At 53.6% G+C, this 21,703-nt stretch overlaps 2 protein-coding genes across 2 annotated transcripts; one reads left to right on the top strand and one right to left on the bottom strand.

The window, feature by feature from the left end:
- LOC143822928 (disintegrin and metalloproteinase domain-containing protein 9-like) lies at positions 1 to 4,019 on the top strand. Its single transcript, XM_077308639.1, has 3 exons — positions 1 to 589; positions 896 to 1,119; positions 1,595 to 4,019. Exon 3 carries the CDS (start codon positions 1,644 to 1,646, stop codon positions 3,768 to 3,770), a length of 2,127 nt encoding a protein of 708 aa, XP_077164754.1. The 5' UTR covers positions 1 to 589; positions 896 to 1,119; positions 1,595 to 1,643; the 3' UTR covers positions 3,771 to 4,019.
- An 818-nt stretch (positions 4,020 to 4,837) lies between these two features.
- TMEM116 (transmembrane protein 116) lies at positions 4,838 to 19,312 on the bottom strand. Its single transcript, XM_077308634.1, has 11 exons — positions 19,158 to 19,312; positions 17,456 to 17,502; positions 16,778 to 16,841; positions 15,561 to 15,701; positions 12,681 to 12,785; positions 9,560 to 9,609; positions 8,206 to 8,289; positions 7,416 to 7,545; positions 6,754 to 6,898; positions 6,352 to 6,428; positions 4,838 to 5,413 (listed from the first exon to the last, which is right to left on the bottom strand). Exons 1-11 carry the CDS (start codon positions 19,218 to 19,220, stop codon positions 5,213 to 5,215), a joined length of 1,107 nt encoding a protein of 368 aa, XP_077164749.1. The 5' UTR covers positions 19,221 to 19,312; the 3' UTR covers positions 4,838 to 5,212.
- Between the last annotated feature and the right edge of the window lie 2,391 nt (positions 19,313 to 21,703).

Genomic DNA, 21,703 nt, shown 5'->3' with positions numbered 1-21,703 from the left:
CATCACTGATGGAACCTATCAGAGCTGGATTCTTGTTGCTGTCCTGCTTCCGCAGGACTTGCATTCTTCTTTGTCCTGCGTTTATGGGATCAAGACAGGTTCAAAGTGCGAACGCTGGGTTTGGAAACTCCTGGAGGTTTTCGAGTGGTGCCTGGGACCGTGAAGCTTAGAGAGAGCAGAGAGGGTGTAACGTGCCACTGATCCCTGGCCCAACCCTGGCAACTGACCCAGCCGTGTTCCTCCCACACGTTGCTGCCCCAATGAGTCCCTTGAGCCTGCTTGGCCAGAGACCTGGTCCTGAGCAGAATGGTCAACAGCCAGCCACTCCTGGATGGGACCTGCCGGCCAATCATCCCCTGCCCCTCCATTCCAAGGACCACCGAGGCTGTGGAATGTTCACGTTCAAAGAGGGAAGAGGAAACCGATAGCCTTTGGAATGCCTGACCTCAGAAGCCGGGGGAAATTGGGGGGGACGGACGCTTGACGTGAGCTATGCGCCCCCACCCCCTCGCCTTCCGTTATTTCTCTCTTTACATTCATCGCAGGCAATTGTGAGTTTGGTTTCTGAAGCTGGGGAGAGGAAGAGGAGGTAAGTGACTTAATGGACTGTCTCTTACACAGTAGTAGGCTGGAGGCAAATGTGGCCTTCAGGAACGAGTAGGGGTGCCAAGGGAGAAGCTGCCCTAGAGGACAGAGGAATGTCAAGGGGTCGGAGGAATACTGGGCAGAAGCTGGAGAGGGGGGAGAAATGGACATGAACCAACAAAGATGGAGGATCCGGGATCCCCTTGTTATGTACCTGGGTGTCAACAGAGGACATCTGCTTTGGAGCCAAAGTCTTGGACTCTGGCTGCCCATGGGGTGGGCCTCTGATCATGTTCTCATTTCTTTTCAGGACCCGAGGCCTGACTGGATCAGAGTTATGATAGGATGAATGAGGCAGGCTATGGCAGAAAGGGTACCTGAATTAGCATGCCTAAAATGGATTTGACGGAGAGCAATCAGGGTAGACAAGATGGCATTCTTGACACACATCTGCGACTAGTGGCCAGGAGCTGGGCGCCTGGTCCTTCCTGGATTTAAGGTCGTATCTTCTGGGAGTTGTGTCGACGGAAGGGGGTAATAAGCTCTTTGTTTTTTACCCTGTAATTGTGAGTTATTATGAAGGCATCTGAAGGTCAAAAGATCTTAGAAGTATATGCTTCTCCTGCCTGGAAGATCTTGGGGGTGTCTCTGGTGGGGGTGGCAGGCCATGCAAGAACCAAGAGAGGAGAAGATGGCAGAGTGTGGCCATAACCATTCCAGCAGGGAACTGGGAGGAACATCTGGTATACTCCAGCCTGTGCACTCATGAGGAACATTGTAAAGTCCTCTGAGGTCAAGTTCATGATTGTCCTCTGGATTTATTATCCCCACTTGAGAAGAGGACCTGCTTTGTAAACTGTGGACCCCAGGTTGCACCTCCAGTTAAACAAACAAGGTTAGTAGGAGATGGGAAAGCCCTGGAGAGCTGCTGCCAGTCAGGGTGGGCAATACTGATGACTCAGTATACAGAGGCTTCATGTGTCCATCAGGTCTCTCTTTTCTGTTCCAGGCTGCTCAGAACCAGGGACCACAATCTCAGTCTAATGCCGAGTTAAACCATGGCCAGCTGTTGTGACAAAGAGCTGAGGAAGTGGCTTTGCTTCTTGTGGTCTGTTATAGTGGTGGAATGCATCTTTCCCACCACGTGCTCTGACTCACTTGCTCCGTATATTTCCTATGAAATAATCATTCCCAGGCGGTTAGAACCAAAGGTGGGAAAGTCCAAGAAGGAAGGACTTTCATACATAATCAAGGCAGCAGGGAAGGAACACATCATTCGACTGATACACCAGAACAACTTCCTGGTTGAAAACCTGCCAGTTTTCACCTACGATTCCAAGGGCAGAAAGAGGAAAAGTCACCCCTACGTCCCTGCTGGGTGCTACTACGGAGGGTACGTGGAAGACACGGCAGACTCCCTGGTCGCTCTCAGCACCTGCTTCGGCCTTAGAGGGTTCCTGAAAATCAGAGGCTTAAATTACGGCTTGGAGCCTTTAGGGGGTTCGCAGACATTTCAGCACCTCCTCTACTTGACCAACAGAACCGGCTTCTCTTCCACACTCTGTGGCCTAAAAGCCGCCGATCTTCATCGCAAGTCAAAAAAAGTGGGGGGAGGGAAAGCTAGTTTTGCGTTTGACCTGTTGTACATTGAGATGTACATTGTGGTGGACAACATGATGTTTCACTTTGAAGGCAGAAACGAAACCAGAGTGATACATGTCGTTTTGGACACCATAAACATGGTGTACACCCATTACCGTTTCCTGAATATTGCTGTCACTCTGGTGGGTCTGGACATCTGGCAAGATCAAAACCCCATTGACATTTCCAGAGATGGCAAGAACCTCATCGATGATTTCAATGAATGGAAAGCAATCCATGGGCAAATAGAGAGTGACACGACCCACCTGTTTGCTCACCAGAGGTTTGATGTTGTGTCTTGGCCATCCATCCAGGGAAGCATCTGCAAGTCAAATGCGTCTGTCGGGATCGATGCCTACCTATCCAGAGATCTGGCGGAGTTTTCCATCACCGTCTCTCACACGCTGGGTCACAACCTTGGCATGACCCATGACGAACCCAACTGTTTTTGTGACGAACAGACCAACTGTATCATGCATGATTCCAACATCAAGTTTGCCATGTTCAGTAACTGCAGCATAGCGTCGCTGTCAGATCTCAGAATGGGGAACGAGATCAATTGCCTTTTCAACCAGCCACGTTCCCAGCTCAAGCACTGTGGCAATAAAGTGGTGGACTTTGGAGAGCAGTGCGATTGTGGCACAGAGCTGCAGTGCAAGGAAGATCCCTGCTGCCACCCCAACTGCACCTACAAGGCAAAGGCGGTCTGTGCCCACGAGGACTGCTGCAAGGACTGTCAACTCGCCCCCAAGGGGATGTCCTGCCGGCCGAGCATGGGCCTGTGTGACCTTCCTGAGTATTGCACGGGGAAATCCATGTGGTGCCCGGATGACGTGTACAAACAGGATGGGACGCGCTGCGACATCAACGCCTACTGCTATGAAAAGAGATGTTCCACTCACCACCTTCAGTGCATCGCTATCTTTGGGGAAGAGGCCAGAGCTGCTCCTGAGACCTGCTTCAGGGCCCTGAACATGGCTGGGAATGAGGTCGGCAACTGCGGGGGTGGCGGCGACGGAGAAAGATTTGTGAAATGCAGCAGGGAAGACAGTCTGTGCGGGAGGCTGTACTGCTCCGGCGTCAAAAAGCTGCTCAACCCATCAAAGTATGTCCAGTTGTCGGTCAGCGGCGTGCCTTGCTGGAGCACCAGGCACCAACCCAGAAAGGACGCCAGGGACAAAGGAGCCGTGTCCGACGGCACAGCATGCGGCCGAGGCCAGATCTGTCTGAACCGGACCTGCGTCCCCGTGTCCCTTTTGAAGTCCAAGTGTGACATGAACAAGAAGTGCCACGGCCGGGGGGTCTGCAACAGCCGCCACAACTGCCACTGTCCTTTCGGCTGGGCCCCTCCGTACTGCAAGGACTTCGGGGCGGGGGGGAGCATCGACAGTGGCTCTCCCACCGAGGCTTTCAGCACAGCTGTGCTCAGTTTCGCTTTGAAGCTTGTGATTCCCATCATCCTGGCGGTGGCCGCCGCGATCACCTTCCTCGGCTCCAGGCTGAGATCCGTGTTCAGCCGATGCAGGCAGAGGGGGCCGCATTGACACCGAGCAGGGCAGCATTGGGGAGATTGCGCTGGGGAAAGCCTGACTCGTGCGAAAATAAATGGGTGTGGGCGTGGTGTGAAGGGTCCCAATGGCTGCGCGTGCTTTCTCATGTCCATAGCTGCTATTATCCCGTTTGGTCAAAAGAAAACCCTCAAGACTTGCCCCACAGGTAGAAGACAGCAACCTCTCTTGCCAGCTGCAGCAGCCCCTCTCTGAGGGTGGGCACCCATCACTGGAGAGCGCTTTTGTACGAGACACACTGAGTCAAGTCCATGTCCTGCAGGGACTTCCCTTATAGCCTGGCTAAGAACACAGGCACCTTTGACTTCTAAATGTAGCTGCAAGGTTATAACTGGTGGCCTTTCTTCTCCAGAAATAGTTGGGCCAGTTAATTCCTGAAAGGAACCCAAGGTCCATGGCCGTTGGCTCTTGACCAACTTAACGCCTCTGCTATGTTCAGCAAAGGAAGGCATGGCCACTTTCACAGGGCAGGGGCAGTGTGGTGATGTTCCCCCAGGAAGTGGAGCGTGGTTCTGATCCAGTCCAAGGAAGGTCACCGATTGGTCCATCACTTGGTATGCCCATCTCCGGGTGGGTCTTGTAGTTTTCTGGGAAGTAGAACTGATCGACTGGGGACAAAGACCAGCCCACTTGGGAAAAGGGGTAGCTCTGAAGGGCAGACTCTGTGATATACCAACGAGCAGGAGTGGCCAAAGTGTGGCTCTCCAGATGTCCATGGACTATAATTCCCATGGCAGGGGCTCATGGGAATTGTAGTCCATGGACATCTGGAGAGCCACACTTTGGCCACCCCTGCAATCCTTCCCTCCTGCAGGTACGACCTTCATATCTCCAAGAATGTCCCCGGCTGACATCCCTGTCCCCCCCACCTGTCTAATCCCCTAATGTACCTTTAGTAACAGATCAAATCCACACAAATCACAATCATGAAAATATTCTGATTTCTCTCACGTGTGGCTCCAGTCAGAAAAAGCTCTCCCCCAGCCCCCCAGGGTTGACAGTTCCTGGACAGAATCCCACAGGGGAATTATTACAGGATTAAATGAGGATTCATTATTTCTTTTATCAAATAAATAATGATGGTTGATTTTAAAAAAACTGAAAGAGAGGGAGGGAGGGAGGGAGGGAGGGAGGGAGGGAGAAACAGTTCATTTCCATCCTGATCCAGTTACAACGCATCCATGATCTGGCGGGAACACCTGCCTGGGGGCCAACCGTCACCCCCACGTCAAGTCTCTGCTTCTTGCAGCGCCTCCCACGGCCTGCTTCAGCATCCCCCTGCGCCATCTCAGGGCCGTTGGGGGGCAGACCCAGGTGGCCAGAGCCCGTTGTGAGCAGCAGAGAAGGGGGCAAGGGGCACAGCAGCAGAAGGGGAGGGTGGAGAGACCTGGTGGCCGGGTCCCAACGGGTTCTTTCGCTTATAACCCAGTGGAGGGGGACGTGGCGGCTTCTCGGGTGTTGACGGGGTGCGTGCTGGCGTAGAACCTCTTCTGGGAGCGCAGCAGCGGCGTCTGCGTGTCGGCGTCTCTGCAGGCTTTGCGCTTCATGCAGCGGAACATGTGCTGGGTCCAGGCGTAAACGACACAGTTCAGCAGGCCCTGCGAAGAGGCTGTAAGGGCCTGAAAAAAGGGAAGGCATACGACAGAATAAGCAGCGAGGCTTGCGGAGGGGAGGGGAGAGGAGGGACAGGGCCACAGAGAGCACCTTCCCGAGTGGCCGTTTTCTCCAGGTGAACTCTCTCTCACCTGGAGATCAGTTTTCATTCCAGGGGATCTCCTGCAGGTTGGCAACCCTGGAGGTGACTGAGTTACAGGTGAATCGCTACAACATTTGAAGTGGGATACCAACTGTCCCCATCCTTCAAGTTGTCTTTAACTAGAAGTTGTCTTTATTTTTATTTCTTCGTTTATTAGATTTCCCTTTCAGGATTTCTGACTCGGGGTGGTTCACAGCTATGGACACTCCACAATTAAAGCCAGTTAAAACAATTTAAAACAGATTAAGAATACATAATCGCCCCAGCTATGAGTCTTAGTTTCCACCTCCCCACCTGCTGCTCGGGGGCGTGAGCGATGTTACTATTTGGAAGCCACTTATGGCATTCTGTGCAAGGAAGCTGACACATAGCAAATTTTAAAACCTGGGTTTTTGAGTGAGGCAGACAAGGGCTGGTGGTAGAGGGGCGCAGGCTGTAACCAGACTGTTTCTGTAACACACACACACACACACACACACACACACACACACACCTTGCCAAGCATGGTTATGTTACCACAAAGCATCTTTGCTACAAGGTAGGAGGAGCACTGACTTGCACATGACCTGTGCATCAGACAGTGGTATTCCCTAATCCCATTTCACCACAAGAGCACAATTTAATGGAGCTGCAAAACAACCGACTCCCTCTGGGCGCAGTTCATGGATGTGGGGGACAAAACACCCAAAATCACTGATGTCTCATGTATCCACAAAGCTTTTGTCAATGAACAGCTTCAAAAAGCTTTATTTGAAGACGTTAGCCCTGAGGTACCTCTGTGCATTACTGTCCAATGCTTACCTCTAAAACATTAAGAGCCATATAGAGGCTGCTTGTGTTTTCTAGATTGGTCAGTTTGACTATTCCAAGGATAAAGGCTGTGGAAAGAAAGAGGGGAGATGCGGGATTTAGAAAATATATTATTTGCCATGCCCTGATATTTCTCTGGCTCATCAGTCAATCGATCTGTATTTGCTATAGGCATAGATCACCCAAGAAGGAGTAGTCGGCATAGCTAAACAATTCTGGAGCCACGTAACAGGTTGGTTTGTGTACTACAGCCCCTAGCTGCTTCCTTGTCAAACATGTTGACCCCCTAAAGGGGGTCAAATTCTACACCTCAGCATGTTTGACAAGGAAGCAGCTAGTGAAGTCTTTGTACTAAACAGGGACCGTACGACACAGAGGCCCAGCATGACTTACCGGGGCCCCAGCAGCAGAAAAACACAACAGGGTACAGAATCACACGTTGTTCGACCATCTTGATTATAGCCCACTGCTGATCACCCAAGTAGCCAGTTGAGTTGACGAATCTCTTGTACAAAGCTCTGGCTTGGATAAGCAGGACCTACAACGTGTTGGGGGGGAGGGATGAAGAGAAAATGCAAAGAGTTCTTGTCAAAACATGCCCAAGGACAGCCTCAGCAGTGATATTACAGTGAAGTGGCCTGGGGCGTTCAACTTGGAAAGGGGAGTTCTTGAGCTCAGATCCATGATCAGTTGGGAGGTTGTCTGCCTCTCTCTCTTTCTCTTTCTCTTTCCTTCTCAGATTAACCTACTTCAGAAGCTTGTTAGAAAGACGATCAGAATAAATCCAGGGACAACTAGGAAAATAAGGCAATTGCTGGATTTTGAAGGGTACCAAAGCCCCATGGTTGGGAAACCCTGAATTAAAGAATGAGGTTTCTTTTGTTTTGTCCTTTGGGAACTGTGACTCTACAGGTTAGAGAGGAATCCAAGGGGGCTGCCCCTCCCGCTTGTTCTCAGTTCCACGCCACTGACCCACACAAGATCCCACGTCTGGTGGCCCTGTCCTTATTTGCTACAGTCTTATTCCCAGAGCCATGAGTGGTCCCATCCCTTACCAGGATAGCGATGAAGCTGGCCAGGCAGAAGAAGAGGAAGACTCCGATGCTGTAGAAATAGATCACCGAGCAGGTGGACTGCTGGAGGTTGGTGGGTGACAGGTGGGTTTCTGTGTGCAGCAGAAGGCACCTGCAGTCCAAGAAGGAGGAAAGGGGGGAGGCATGTTTGGGCGACATGAAATCTCAAGGGGAGGGCAAACCAGAAGGGGATGACTGGAAAACAGCCTGGGCAGGCTTGGGGGAGTAGGGATGCCAGCCTCCAAGTGGGGCTTGGGAGTCTCCTGGAGATACAGCAGATCTTCAGATGACAGGAGTCACTTCCCCTGGAGAAAATGATGCTTTTCTGTGGCACTGTAGCCCAATGAGGTCCCTGTCCTCTGTAGACTCCACCCCCAAGCTGTACCACGTGTGAGCTGAATGTTGCCCCCTGAGTCCCAATCCAGGTAGAATTTGGTACAAATTTTGGCTCAGCACAAGGTTCATGCCTGTTTCTACCACACACACCCCTTCACCACAAAAGGTGATCTGACAGGGTCTAGATGCAGATATAGTGGTAGAAATTGTCATCAAGTCACAGTTGATTCATGGCAGTTCTGTGACCCTGAACTTCCTTGGTGGTCTTTAATAGGGTCAATCCAGCGTAGCTTCCATGATCTGACCAGTTTGGGCTCGTCTGGGCTACCAGGCCAAGACAGACACAGAAATATAAAGACATTTTGTCTCAAGTTCAGAGACAGTGATCAGCAAAAGCCTGGACATGCGTAGCATTTACCCACTGAGATGGACTTACTTGTGTTTCACAGTGAAGTTCTGATAACATTCGTTATGGTTGCCGATACCAAACACGGGAGTCATTAACAGAAAAGGGATTAAGCTAGAAGGAATAAGGTACAGAACCGTAGTTAAAATAGCAATCCTCATGTTTAGCTTTTAGAAACCGTATTGTTGGAGGCAAAATTACTCCTCAGTGCACTGCATGGGACCACCTCAGACAACTTGCTGGCCCAGAATTGTGCAGCCTAATGCGCAGTGCCCCCCCCCCCCAAATTCTCAGTCAAAATGCTTCTCTAGATGTATATTTTTTTCAATCGGAGATGTTGGGGATTGAACTTGAGATCTTCTAGATGGAACTATGTGTTTATCTCTGAATTACAACATCTCCCCCACATCAAATGACACACAGTCTGAAAACAACTTGGGCTCTCAGGGTTTATATGGCCTTTTGCCCTTTCTGGGTCTAGAATTGGAGGCTGCAATACCTCCTCTGGCCAGCGGCACAGGGGGCACCCTAAGCACACAAAAGAGGACAGCGACTCTGCAATCTGCCACCGTGTTGTAGTAGAAGAGTAAAATAAACGACACAAGAGTCACCACTATTAAAAACAAGCATGTTTTCAAAACATTAGGCTAAAAGCATAGCATAAAAACAGCTGAAACCCCTCAACTAAAAATATGGGTTAAAGAATTGTTTTTGCTCGGCACCTAAAAAAGAGCCAGCAGGCAAAGCTCAAGGGAGAAAGAGCTCCACAAGCAGGAGGCCACCACCGAAAAAGCCCCGCCTCTAGTTGCCGCCTGCCTCACCTGCCTGCCTCAGGGACATGAAGAGCAGTGCTTGGAAGGATGATTCTAATGGGCAAGTGGGACAGCTTTGTGTCCCCAGAACCTTGCAAATACTCCGCTACATTCTGGACAGCCAGACATTCACCCTGCAATGCCCAGCCTTCGTTCTAAAACGACAAGTGTTTGAAGCAGCCGGACGGCAAGTGGCAGCTACCCACAACCGTCACTCCGTTGTCCTTTCATGTCAGTTTGCGAAGGAGCCGGACCCAACATAGAGTCTGTTCAGTAGTTTTTATGTTAGTTTTTGTTTTTAAATATACACGGCCTTTGCATTCAGTATGCAAGTCTGTTTTTAGGTGTGTATGGGTTTTTTTTAACTGCCATTCCATTCCAGATTATTCCTGGATTTCATTGCTGGTTTTTTTTCACTGTAAAGTCACAGCTGATTTATGGCCTGTGGGGTTTTCAAAGCAAGACACATTCAGAGGTGCTTTTGCCATAGCCTGCCCCTGAGCAGCAACCCCATCCAAGTCCTAAGCAGGGCCGACCCTGTGTAGCTTCTGAGGAGGGCTTCTTCCACTTACCTGGATAGAATTATTGCTATTCGGCCGATGCGATTTGTGTCACTGGAGATCTGTAGCCGAGGAGGAAACAAACAAAGAACTATCCAGCCACTTCTTATACCCAAGATGGATAATCACCATTTTGACATGCAAAATTCACCTGTATCTTCAGATCCTGAAGAGCTAAGGTTTTTCTTTTAAGTCCCCAAATTCTATTCTCCACATTTGTTTTTCGATTGCAAGAATATAAACCGAGACCGCAATGCTTCCCTTAAATCATCCACAGCATGTTTCCGCTACAAAATGGAGCAGGCATCTTGGAACAAAACGCCACCCCGACCAATTAGCAAGGTCTCCAAGAGATGCCAGCCTGCGTTGCTGCTCTCTCTGCATTGTTGTCCAGAAGTTGGCATGGATTTGATGGGGAGGGAGGGAAGGGGGGCAGGTGCCAGACAAAAGAAGAGGGGCTTCTCCTCCTGCAGGAAAAAGACTGAGAGTCCTTCTCAGGAGGGAGGCAAATAATTGTTTGAGAGGAGCTTCCCTCCCCATGGCACAGGGACGTATCCCCCCCCCCCCGCCCCAGTCCTTTGCTCGCCGTAGCTTGCTCCAGAGGGCAGCTGACACTGGCAGGAGGCAGGAACAACTTCACTTTCAGCAAAACGGAGCCTCGCGTTTCCCATTTGGTGGGTTTTTAAAGCAGCATGACAATGTTTGTCCATTCCGAACGGGAGCGGAAAAGGTTGCTCTCGGTCCAATTTGGCTCTACGGTGTCATCAAGCGGCCCAACCGGATTGGTCAAGCGGCCCCACGATGTTGCCCCCTCAGCTACATGGTCCCCGATTGGCTGGATCATGCAACTGGCAACGAGGATTCGAACCTGGGTCTCCCAGGTCTTAGTCCAGCCCACCACACCGACACTCCAGCTAAATAAACCCCAGGGCATGAAGAAATAAAGCGGCTGTTCCAAGGTTCTGGTCCCTCGGAAACCCCAAGCCTCCCCAAAGGGGCCCTAACTTTTCTCTCGGGGAGCGGCCAACAAAGAGGGAAGGAGAAAGGCAGGCTGTGGGGCTTAGGCCAGGATGGGCATGCCTCGGAGGGCTTTGTGTGCATTTGTGTGTGAACTGCACAAAGCGCACACTGCGAACTCTTTTCCGCACCCGGAAGAGCCACATAAAGGGCTTGTTGTGCTGAAGGACTTCACCCAACAGCGTCCAATTCAGAGTGTGGCCAGGTGTGAAGAACCAACGTGGCTCCGAGGGAGGGAAGCATCACCTGAGGGCAGGTGAAGTGTTTGTTTAGTCTGTCCTCCAGGGTTGTGCTTTCCTCGAACTGCATCTTTGTTCCTCGGTTCCCAGCAGCTTCGGAGGCCCCTGAAGAGCTTGGCTCAAAGGAAGAGGACGATGAAGGAGGAAGGGCTCGTGCCAAGCTCTCCCCAGTAGGAGGGTTCCCAAGGCCGGCTCAGGAGTTTGGGGGCTGGAATGGGCGGAAGGTGGAGTCTGGGGAAAGGAAGGAGCTCGGCAGGTCGGTGATGTCATACAGTCCACCCCCCAGAGCTGCTCTGTAGAAGACCAAGCGGCAGAACTTCTGCTTGGCATCTCCAGTCCAAAATGGGCCAGGTGGAAGGTGGTGAGGGGCAAGCTGCCGACAGAAGACTCTGGCGAGCAGCTGAGAGTCTGAGCAGACAATATCCATGCTGAAGGACCAAAGGTCTGACGCAGGAGAAGGCACGTTCTTGTGAGAGCGCTTTGTTATTTACTTCATTTGCACTCTGCCTTCCTGCCCAGGGTGGAGACATAATTCCGCTCTCCTCCCTTCCCTTCTCACAAAGACCCTGTGAGGTTCTGTTTTTCTCACCTAGAAAAAAGGCTTTTCTACGTTGGTGCTCCTTTGCACAGAGAGTGATTCAAGTGTGGGATAATCTGCCAGAGGGGACGGGGTGATGCCCACAGGAATTAAGAGCTTTCTAAAGGGATTCGATAGATTCATGTAGGAGAAGTCTTGTCCGTGGCTACTCGCCATGGTGGCAGAGGGGAACTTCCACATGCAGAGGCACTAAACCTCTGGATCCTAGAGCCAGGAGGCAACATCAGGCCCTCGGCCCCTCTGCCTTGTGGCTGGCCCTCCGGAGGAACTGGTTGGCCCCTGTGTGAGACGGGAGGCTGGACTAGGGGAACCATTGGTCTGATCCAGGAGGGCTCTTCTGAGGTTCTGGCACCGGTGTGAGTTTAGAAACTCAAGCGAATGAGCTGAACGGAAGAGCAGTAACCCAACCCACTTACGAGCAATGTTTTAAAAGGGTTTCCCCCAAAGTGAGGCAGAGACAGGACGAAAGAGCAAACAAAGGGCAGCAGAGAGTGCTGCAGACGCTGAAGTAGTTGAGATTCCCTTCCAGCCACTGATGAATGCGTCCTTCTAGTAGATCTTTAACCTAAATAGACCTTTAACCCTCTAAATAGGGCACACCCTCTCTGCATGACGCTCAGGAGACCTGTCCGGTCTTCCCCAGCTGAGGAAGGGCAAGCTGACTTCAGCAGGTGGCTCAGCAGACAAGGCACGGGAGTCTTGGGGTGAGAACAAGGAAATCAGGACAACCGCACAGGACTCAGGTCAAGCTGGCAGGGGGAAATCCCCAAACTCCACAGCAGTGTAATCTCAGGGGCCAATTGTGTTGGTCTGTAGTAGAACACTGGGATTCGAACCCAGGAGCACCTGAGGGAACACCCCCCCCCCCACTGGCCTCTAAGGTGCTTCTGGATTCAAATCTAGACGTCAGATAATCATACAAAGGCCTCAGCCTGCTGTTGTTTTCTGGGTCTTCTGTTTTCTGCCGAGGTATCTTAAAGTTGTGTTTTGTTGCTGTTTAGCTTGCAGAGGAATTGGCATATTTTTAAAATGTGTTTCCTTCATTTAAACTCTAACTTTCTCCCCAATAGGAGCCTGAAGCAGATTACAGCATCCTCCCCCTTGCTCCATGTTTTCCTTACAACGACCCTGCGAGGGAGGTGAAGCTGAGGGTATGTGGAAGCACATTTAGAGGGCAGGGGAGGGATAATGAGAGCTGGTCTCCCTGATTGGAGTCCAACTGAGACACCGCACTCACTCTCCACACAAGGCCTGAGCAGTTACTCAAAGCAAGTTTTACCTGGGAGGAGTTGATGAAGCGGCTCTGATCGTATTTCGCCTTCAGGTCGATGTAAAGATGCCAGATATAATTGACAGTGTATAAGAAAGAGGCAACGTAGAAGACCTGGAGAGGTGGGAAACGAGAACTTGTCATTTGCAGATCTTATACAAATAACCGCATTTAGCATTTATACAGCGCTTCCGGTTCTCTTTACAAAAGCCCAACAGAAGGTGGCTGACAGCAGAGGCAAGGTTCAACCTCACCCATTACTGGCCAGAGGCTACACCAGGCTCAGGGCTAGTCAAACTGCGGCCCTCCAGAGGTCAGTGGACTACAATTCCCATGAGCCCCTGCCAGCAAACGCTGGCAGGGGCTCATGGGAATTGTAGTCCATGTACCTCTGGAGAGCCGCAGTTTGACTACCCCTGGCTACATCTTCCTTTTTACTATTTCAAAGACAGCTTGGATTCTTGGAGGTTTCTATGCTGAATTTTTTCTTGGCCTCTCAGGTGCAAATGGGCTCAGGCCTAAAAATCAGTTTGTTCCTCTGAAAAGTCTCAGTTCTGACCAGGGGCAGTCTGTCCCTGCAGACTAGATGCTGGCATTCCTGCTGGAAAGGCCTGTGCACTGAGGTCTGGCTTTGGGCTGTTTCCCCTCCCAACGGAATCAGGAGGATGAACCGAGGGCCCTGGCCCTGATCCAGCAGGGCCCCGTCCTTTATCCTCCTTGCCTCCGCCGTCCCTAATTAGAATGGCTTTGCATTTTCGCCTCTTTTGTGCCGGCCAAATGGAGTGGAATTCTGTCCCGGGCTTTCTCGGTCGTTGGGCACAACAGGTGAATTGTGAAAGGGATCGTGGAGTACAGAATTTGCACTCAGAGGGGGTCAGGAGGAGGACGGAGGGGGTGTGGGTTTGGGTCAAAATGCTGCATGACCAGAGCAGCTAACAGGACTGAATGGGGTTGCCAGCTCCGGGTTGGGAAATACCTGGAGACTTTGGGGGTGGAGCCACGAGTGGGCTGGATTTGGGACTGGGAGGGACCTCGGTGGATTTAAAGGCTATGGCGTCCATCCTCCGGAGCAGCCATTTTCTCCAGGGGAACTGATCTCTTTGGTCTGGTCGTGAGCGGTCATTCCAGATCCTATCCTGACACTGAGATGGAAAGTATCTTGTCCAGGACTTCCCAATCCTGGAGCCAGGCTGGAGGACACAGCGTGAGAGCCAGCATCACAATCCTCCTGTCGATTGCTCAGCAACAGAAGCAGAAAAAGCCTTTGGGAACAAGTCTCTTTCCAGGTCGCGGCAGAAAGATGGCACAGAAGAGGAGGGAATTCTTGGGGGTGAGATTGTAGAGCTCTCCCCTCACAGCTACCCACCAGATTTCGGCTGGCAAAGGCACAAGAAAGACATTTTTGAGTTCAAATATTAATTGCGGTTTCCTTTTGCAGATTTTGCTACTCGGATTTTATTTCATTTTTTTTGTTTGTTTCGGAGGCTTGTGTGTGGTCGGCAGAGAAGTTCCGAAGCTTGACTAGCTTCAGACAAACTCAAGCGATACATTAATGGCAGAGCCCAGCTAAGAGGGGGAAGCCAGGTTTTGTTCCAAGACAGACTTTGCTCAGATGGAAAAGATGAAATCATAGGTCAGATTTCCCGGCACAAATGGTGATGCCTGGGCTGTGTTAGGAACCAGCTGCCCTCTGTTTTCTTTTTCCACGTCTAAACCAAAACAGCTTGCATGCATTCACTAACAACTCTGCCTTGGCATTTCCAGCTCTTCTTGCAAAAACGCTTGCTTCTTCACTTACAGGGCCTTCACTGGCCCTCCATGTTGTCCAACTCCAACACATGGGATTCTCCCGCAAGAATTCTCAGGGTGGGTAAATATCACGGTATGCAAAATAACAACCGGAGTCAACCAGCGGCAGGACCTGAGGGCCGCGAAATGCAGGAGCTGCCTGGATCTCCTCCCTGCCTTGCGTGAGGAGAAAATGGCTCAGGCTAGTCCCTGTGGTGTTTTCCTTTCACATCCCAAAGTAAACAGGAAACCTTTAGAGAGGACTGGACGGACCAGATGGCCAACCGTTCCCCCAAGCTGTCACGGAACGCATGCTCTGAAAGGCCCCAGGGCTCCCCGAACCCTCTGGAAGGACACCTTCATGGGTGCCGGAATACGGAGAAATAAGCAAGGGCCCCTGAGAATGTGCAGAGCGCCTTTCTCTCACTGCCAAGTAGGTGCACAGAGGCCACGCAGGTGAAGGTTTGGCAGCTGGAGGGGGGAAGACTTCCAGAACAGAGACCTGTTTTGCACTCCTCACGGCATGGCTCTGCCCTGATAAGGGGTCGGGGGGACCCCAGTCGGTAGGAGACTTGGGTTTGGGGGCAGAAGGAGGGTGAGGGGCTGAAGGCCTCTGCCTGTGTGCGCATAGAGTAGACCCACCCGCCTGAGAAGAAGAGCCCTTTCCCTGAGGATGGGAGATGAGAAGAGCCGAGATCTCCCGGGCCGAGCTGAGGCAAGGCAGTTAATGGTCACAAACCGGCCCTGCCACTTGCCACCTCTGTCGCCCCACTCCAGGCTGCTGACGGGGCGGTTGCTAAAGCAGCGGGTCTTGTGACAAGGCTGGGCACCCTCAAGCCAAGCCAAGCCAAGGCCCGCTTATCGCGGGAGGAGCAAACCGGGCAGAGCGCCACAATCCTCACTCCACAGGGATCTCTCCGTGGGCTTGCAGGGCACCTGCTGGGTTAAAGGAGACCCATTTCGGGGACCGTCTCTTCAACGGTGGAAGGGAGAAAGCCCCAACTTTCCCCTGGGGAACGGACCTCACCTGGAGATGGCAGCCCTCATTGGCGCCCCGTGTCCTGCTGGGCCTTGAAGCCGCTGCCCACCTCCCTGGCTCACCTGTCCGGTGGTTTGAAGGTTGTAGCAGGCGGCACCCTGGTCCGTCGTCTCGGTGGCCTTGCTGCTGAAGAGCAGGGCCCCAAGGAGCCAGCACAGCCCCAGGCAGAGGTCGGAGATGCTCAGGTAGAAGAGGGGCCGCACCTGCAAAAGAGCCCAGGCAGCTGGTCATGGGGCTGCAGAGGAGCAGGGCTCAGCCCCTGCACCGACTACCAGAACCCCAGCCGGCCCCACAGCAGCAGAAATGTGCTTTCAAATGAACAATCCGCCTGTCCTTTGCGGCAGAGGCAAGATGGGCATTTTAGATTCCCTGGGAGGGGATCAGGGCCCTGCAAGGAATGCCCGTTAGCAGCTCCGGAAGAAGCGCCAATCCCGGACCAGGGCAGGGGAGGGGGCGAAGCCTCAGCAGGGCACCGTTTGAAGAAGAAGAGCTGCATGGTTGCACCCGACTTTTCACTGCCCGGAGGAGTCTCCAAGTGGCTGACCATCGCCTTCCCATCCTCTCCCCACCACAGACACCCTGCGAGGGAGGTGGGGATGAGAGAGCATGGAGAGAACGGGGACTGGCCCAGGTTGCCCAGCTGGCTGCATGTGGAGGAGGGGCAGGGGATCAAACACGATTCCCTGGATTTTTGGACATCATTCTTGATCCCAGCCCCTCACTGGCTCTCCAGGGGAGTGTCAGAGGAGCAGCATGATTGACAAACCACCCTCCCCAAGCACCCCATTCCCATCTTCTTGGACGTCTCTTGTAACCACAGAAGACTCCAGCCTCCACCTGGAGGTTGGCGATCCTCACAGAAGGCATCCTCCTCCAGAAAGACAGATCGGGAGGGTGTTTTCCAGCGGACAGAGAGAAGGAGTTTCTCCCTAGTAAAGAGGAACAGAGGCTGCCGCTTAACTTAGAACCGGCTCCTTATGGGCTGCAGATGTTCTGTTCTTTCCAGGTGTACGGGTGTGTTTGTGTGTGTGTGTGTGTGTGGAGGGGTGTTGTGGGGCTACTGCAAATTCTAACTCGGTCACCTAACGCCACCTGCACCCTCAGCTGTCTCTGGCGATGATTCAGCCTCTAGAATTAAATATTTATTTTAGCAAGGAGGGAATGTGCTTGAAAATGCGAAACATTCTTCGCGGAGGCCCTGCCTTGCCCATCGGGTCCGTTTCGTAAGGTGCCCTTCCCAGCATGCAGTTGCAGAAAGCTGCCAGAGGAACCCGCTTACCTCTGGGGATCTGGCGGTGTTCTGGAAGACGGCATAGCCAATGATTGAGCTGGACCCCATGAGGCTGTGGGAACAAAGGGTGGAAACGCTCAGCCCAGGAATCGCGCCTGAAAGCAGGGGGAGTCAACCTGGGGCCCTCCAGATGTTCATGGACTACAGCGGACCAGCAAACGCTGGCAAGGGCTCATGGGAATCGTAGTCCATGGACATCTGGAGGACCACAGGTTGACTACCCCTGCCTTAAAGGACGGCAGAAGCTTTCCCCCTCGGCACGCTGGGAAATCCCGCCTGTCTCACAGCTGCTGCTCGACCTCACTGAGCCAGAATCTCTGAGAATGGTGGTATATAAATCAAATTATAAATAAATACACTATACAGAAATGGCACAGGAGCCCTCTGCCAGAAAGAAGATGGCAGCTCTCATTCTGCCCGGGTTTTTTCCCCTTTCAGACCAATCCAGCAAGCCGGACTTGGGGGATGCCCGAATCATAACACAGAAGATGGGAAAACAGAAATGTCAAGGCATTTGGAGTGAGACTATTCGGCAACCTTGTCCCAAATTTCTCCTGCTTTGTAGGCCTTCCTGAAGTGGCCAGCAAGGCTAGACTCTGCTGCCTCTTTTTTTGGGGGGTGGGGGGCCTTCCACCCACCCCAGGAGCGAGTAAGAAGGTCAAGTACCTCAAAACAGCCATGACAGCTTGAATCCAGTGGAGGACGGCATAGAACTGGAAAGAGAAGCAACACCATTAGGCACACCTGCAATTTGTGGCCTCTTTCTCTGCGACATCCAGAGACGTTATCCCCCACAAGCAGGATGGGGCTAGCATTCCAAGGTATACTGCCTCTGAAAGTGGATGTTCCATTCTTATAACTTGTGAGAGAGCCAGAGCAGTGTAGTGGTTAAGATAGGAGGATCAGCATATGGGGTGAATTGGGTTCAAATCCCCATGCAGGCGATGGAAGCTTGCTGAGTGGTCCTTGGGCCACTCTCTCAGTGTAACCTACCTCAGAGGGCTGTTGTGAGAATAAACAAAGAGAGGAGGCGGAGGAGGAAAGCTGCTTTGGGTCCCCGTTGGAGAGCAAGGTGGGGTATAATTGGGTTAGGTGCATTTTAGCTGTCGAGGCCAACAGCTGCTGCCCTCCTGGAAGGCATCTAAAGCTTGGCAAGAAGGCCAGAGCTGTCTTTGCGGGAATTAGAACTCCTCTCCAGGTGACAAGAGATCCGTTCTCCTGGAGCAAACGGATGCTTTGGAGGGTGAGCCAGAGGAGAGGAAGGGGCATCACGAGGCCATCTAGCCCGACCCCCTGCTCTGCGCCAGAACCAGGAACCTGCAGCCTCCCTGGCGGGCGCTCCAGCAAGCCCTCTGCAAAACCCACCTTCCCCCGGGCTCTGCCCTCCCAATCTCCAGGAATTCAGAGCTGGCAACCCCGGAACTGCTCCCGCTGTAGGCTGCCGGCAGGCATGCAGGCAGGCAGCCGGTGGGGCTGGAGAGGCAGGCAGGCCCGCCCGGGAAGGGGGCACAGGCGCTCTGCAGATGGCTCTGGGGAACCCCCCCCCCCCGCCCAGCCCGGGCCACCTGCCGGCCGAGCCTGGCTGCTTCCTCCTGCGTGCAGTTCCCGGGCTTGACGGGATCTTTGCAGGAAGACAGACAGGCCGACAAGCAGCTGCCCGGGAGGATGGGGGGGGGACCTCTGCCCAGGGAAGAGCGCAAACCCTCCCCCGTCCTCCCGGCTCCGGAGAGCCCGACTAGACCTGCGGGGCTTGGTTGTCGGGAGGAGGGACTTCAGGGGCCCTTGGGTGAGCGGGGCTGCTTCAGCGGAGCTCCTGGGGCAAGATCAGGGACCCCCAGATCCCTCCCCCCCGCCGGGCCCAGGATGCCGAGGGGGCAGCCGACCCCTGCAAGCCCCTCCACCTCGAGGGCGGCATCCAGGCAGGGGAACCTCCGACCCGGACTCTCGGCTCCGACGGGCAGCGAGGGCTTTCCCTTGGCCTCCCGCCTGGCCCTGGGGAAGGAGCCCGGGCGATGCCATGAGGCCCCTCCGAAGCAGCCGCTGGAGCTCTCATTCCCGGGGGGGGGGTTGAGCCCCAGGTCCCACCTGGAGGCTGGCATCCCTCCCTCCACGGCGCGCCTCGGGAGCCTCCGGCCCAGGACCAGCTCCGGGGAAGCGTGCAGGGGGTGGGCAGCGGCTGGGGCACCCGCCAGCGAGGCTGCAGCTTCGTGGTTCTGGCGCAGAGCAGGGGGTCGGGCTAGACGGCCTCGCGATGCGCCTTCCACCCCTCCGGCGTCCGGCCTCTGCGCTCCAGGGTCCGCGGAGGGGGAGCAGGGCGGTGTGTGCGCCCACCAGGGTGCCCAAGAGGCTCGCTCGCTCGCTCGCTCACCTGCAGGGAGTCGCCGGCCGGCGGGGCGATGGGCGCCGGGGAGACCGCGGCCGAGAAGCCCATCCTGGAGGGCGCAGCCGGGCGCTGAGCAGCGAGGAGGGCGCGGGAGGGAAGGAGGGAGCAGCCCCGGCCCGGCCCGCCGCTTCCCCGCCCAAGGCCCGCCCAGCCTCTCACCCGCCTCCGGGAGGGCGGAGGGCATCCTCTTGGCCATGCAAGGGAGCATTCCCCCCGGGCGGGAGTCTCCCGGCCCACTCTCCCTCCGCCTGACATCCCGCAGAGCATCTGCCGGCCAGGGTAGGCCGGGCGCCCGCGACTGAGCGCCACGTGGAGGGAAAGAGGCGAGGCGAGCAGCCTGCCCCGCCACCCCTTTCCGCTGCTGCCCGTCCTGGGGGCTTCTGGCGGCCAGGATGCCTTCCTTCGCTGCCCTTCCCTTCCCTTCCCTTCCCTATGGCATCCTGGACTAAGTGCAGGGGGAGAGTCCCCGAGGTCGTCTAGTCCGACCTTCAGGATCCCTTGCAAGAAAGTCCCTTCCCGTGAAGCAGCAGCGCCCCCTGCCGCAGGGTGAAGAAAGCCAGGCGACTCTCCAGCAGGGCTTGCCAAGGAAGGTTCACTGCGAAGCAAAGGGACCAAGGTCGAGTCCAGGGGCACCCTTAAAACCAGCCCAGCTTCCTGCTGAAACCCGGCTTTTGTGGGCCTGCCCACCTGGTCAGGTGCACTGGAAGAGAGGTCCTCAAGCCAGGCTACCCTTCAGTGCTGCCAGGGCATGCATTGGTTTGGTTGCGTGTGTCGTGTGTTCTCATGAAAGCTTTAGATGCTGCTGGAAACTTGGTAGTCTCTCTGCAAAGTTTCTTCCAGCAGCCGAGTAGAGCTCAACTTATCTGCCAAGATGAAATAATAGCAGAATGCTCTTCAGGGCACTTGACTGATGTTCCACTAACTCTAATTCCAAGAGGGCGGCCATTTCCCTCTGCTTAACAAAACAGCTGTCCTGTGGCCCATTTATTCCAGGATGAGCTTTTGTGACTCACCCCCAGGTGCAATAAAACCCTGTCATCCCCGAAGCAGCCAGCTCCGTCACATAGAAGTGCCATTAAAAACGTTGCTAACCTTGAAGCCCCACCAGAATGCTGCCTAGTCCAGCTTGTTCACTCTGAATAATCTCTACAAACTGACCAGTGATACATTCCAAGACAAACAAGGGGGGACGGGGACCGTGCTTTTCACCAAGTTCCACCATGTTTGTTTGGCATGATGGGGGAAGGTTAAAAATGTTCCTTTCCATCAACCATACAAGCGTAGCCCAGGAGATGCCAAGGAGATCCCCAATTCAGTGTCCAACTCCTCTCTACAAAGAGCTCCGTCGATACCCAGCCCAGCAGCTCTGCCTCTCGTTCTGCCTGAGAGTTGCCAAAGCTTGCCCTGAATTCTACCTAGAGGACAGGAGCGACGGGCAGGGGAAGGAAATAAAGGGTGGAATTTAAATGTTGACTTAACAGATTTGAAAGGTAGTGAAACAACCCTCTATAAAAAGTCACCTTGGCCTTGGTTCACAGACGGTCTTTGCTTGGAATTGTAGTTTTCGGTGGATTCCAGAATCTGTGGTCTGCCGTTCCCTTTGGCTGGGGAGAACCAACCCAAATATTGCCAAACAGCAATCTTTCAGCTTCCCTGGGCCCCTTCATCAGATGTTCAAAGCCCCAAATAAAAGGGTGAGATGCTGTGGGGCTCACGGAAGCAGCCCCATAGTCTTTATTCAAGGCATGGGCTTTTGTTTGCACGCCCCCACCCCAGATACAATGTCCTGCGATGGCAGTAAGCAGTTCATATTATGGGAAAGGTGTGAGAGCAAATTTACAGACCGCATGATGCAAACGGTTAAGATATTCCAGAGAGGTGGGATTGCACGGGAAACATCTTGGCTTCAATTACGGCAGGGGTAGTCAAACTGCGGCCCTCCAGATGTCCGTGGACTACAATTCCCAGGAGCCCCTGCCAGCAAATGCTGGCAGGGGCTCCTGGGAATTGTAGTCCACGGACATCTGGAGGGCCGCAGTTTGACTACCCCTGAATTAAGGTGTCTACATAGGAGAGTAATGTGCAAATATGTAAAGGATAGCTGAGATTTTGCCCCCCCCCTCCCCAGCCACCTGGGTTCACGCTTGGGAAACCACCCATTGCCGGCTGCCCAATTAAGAGGCATCGTCTAGAAATGACTGGGCCGGCTCCTGTCTCGGTCCGAAAATGAAAGAGCAAGCCCTGTGATTGCAGCTTCCACTTCTGGAAACGGGGGGACAATTTTAGGCAGTTAAACAGACCCTTGGGTGAATGCTCTCAGCAGGTGCTCAAAAGACCCTTTCTGCTCAGGTGCTTTGATCCAAGAGGGCTTCTTTGTCCCACTAAGTAGTGCATAGACAAACTGTGTGTGTGTGTGTGTGTGTGTGTGAGAAACACCCTCAACAGCCAGGTCTCTTTGCCTTGGCCCAAGGCCCCCAGCCGCCTCCCCTCCTCCAGCTGTGCTCAGGGCATGCTGCTCCGTCCGTCTTTCA

The sequence above is a fragment of the Paroedura picta genome, chromosome 13, assembly GCF_049243985.1.
Source record: "Paroedura picta isolate Pp20150507F chromosome 13, Ppicta_v3.0, whole genome shotgun sequence".
Classification (NCBI taxonomy): Eukaryota; Metazoa; Chordata; class Lepidosauria; order Squamata; family Gekkonidae; genus Paroedura; species Paroedura picta.
This window is presented reverse-complemented; position numbering and strand designations above follow the sequence as displayed.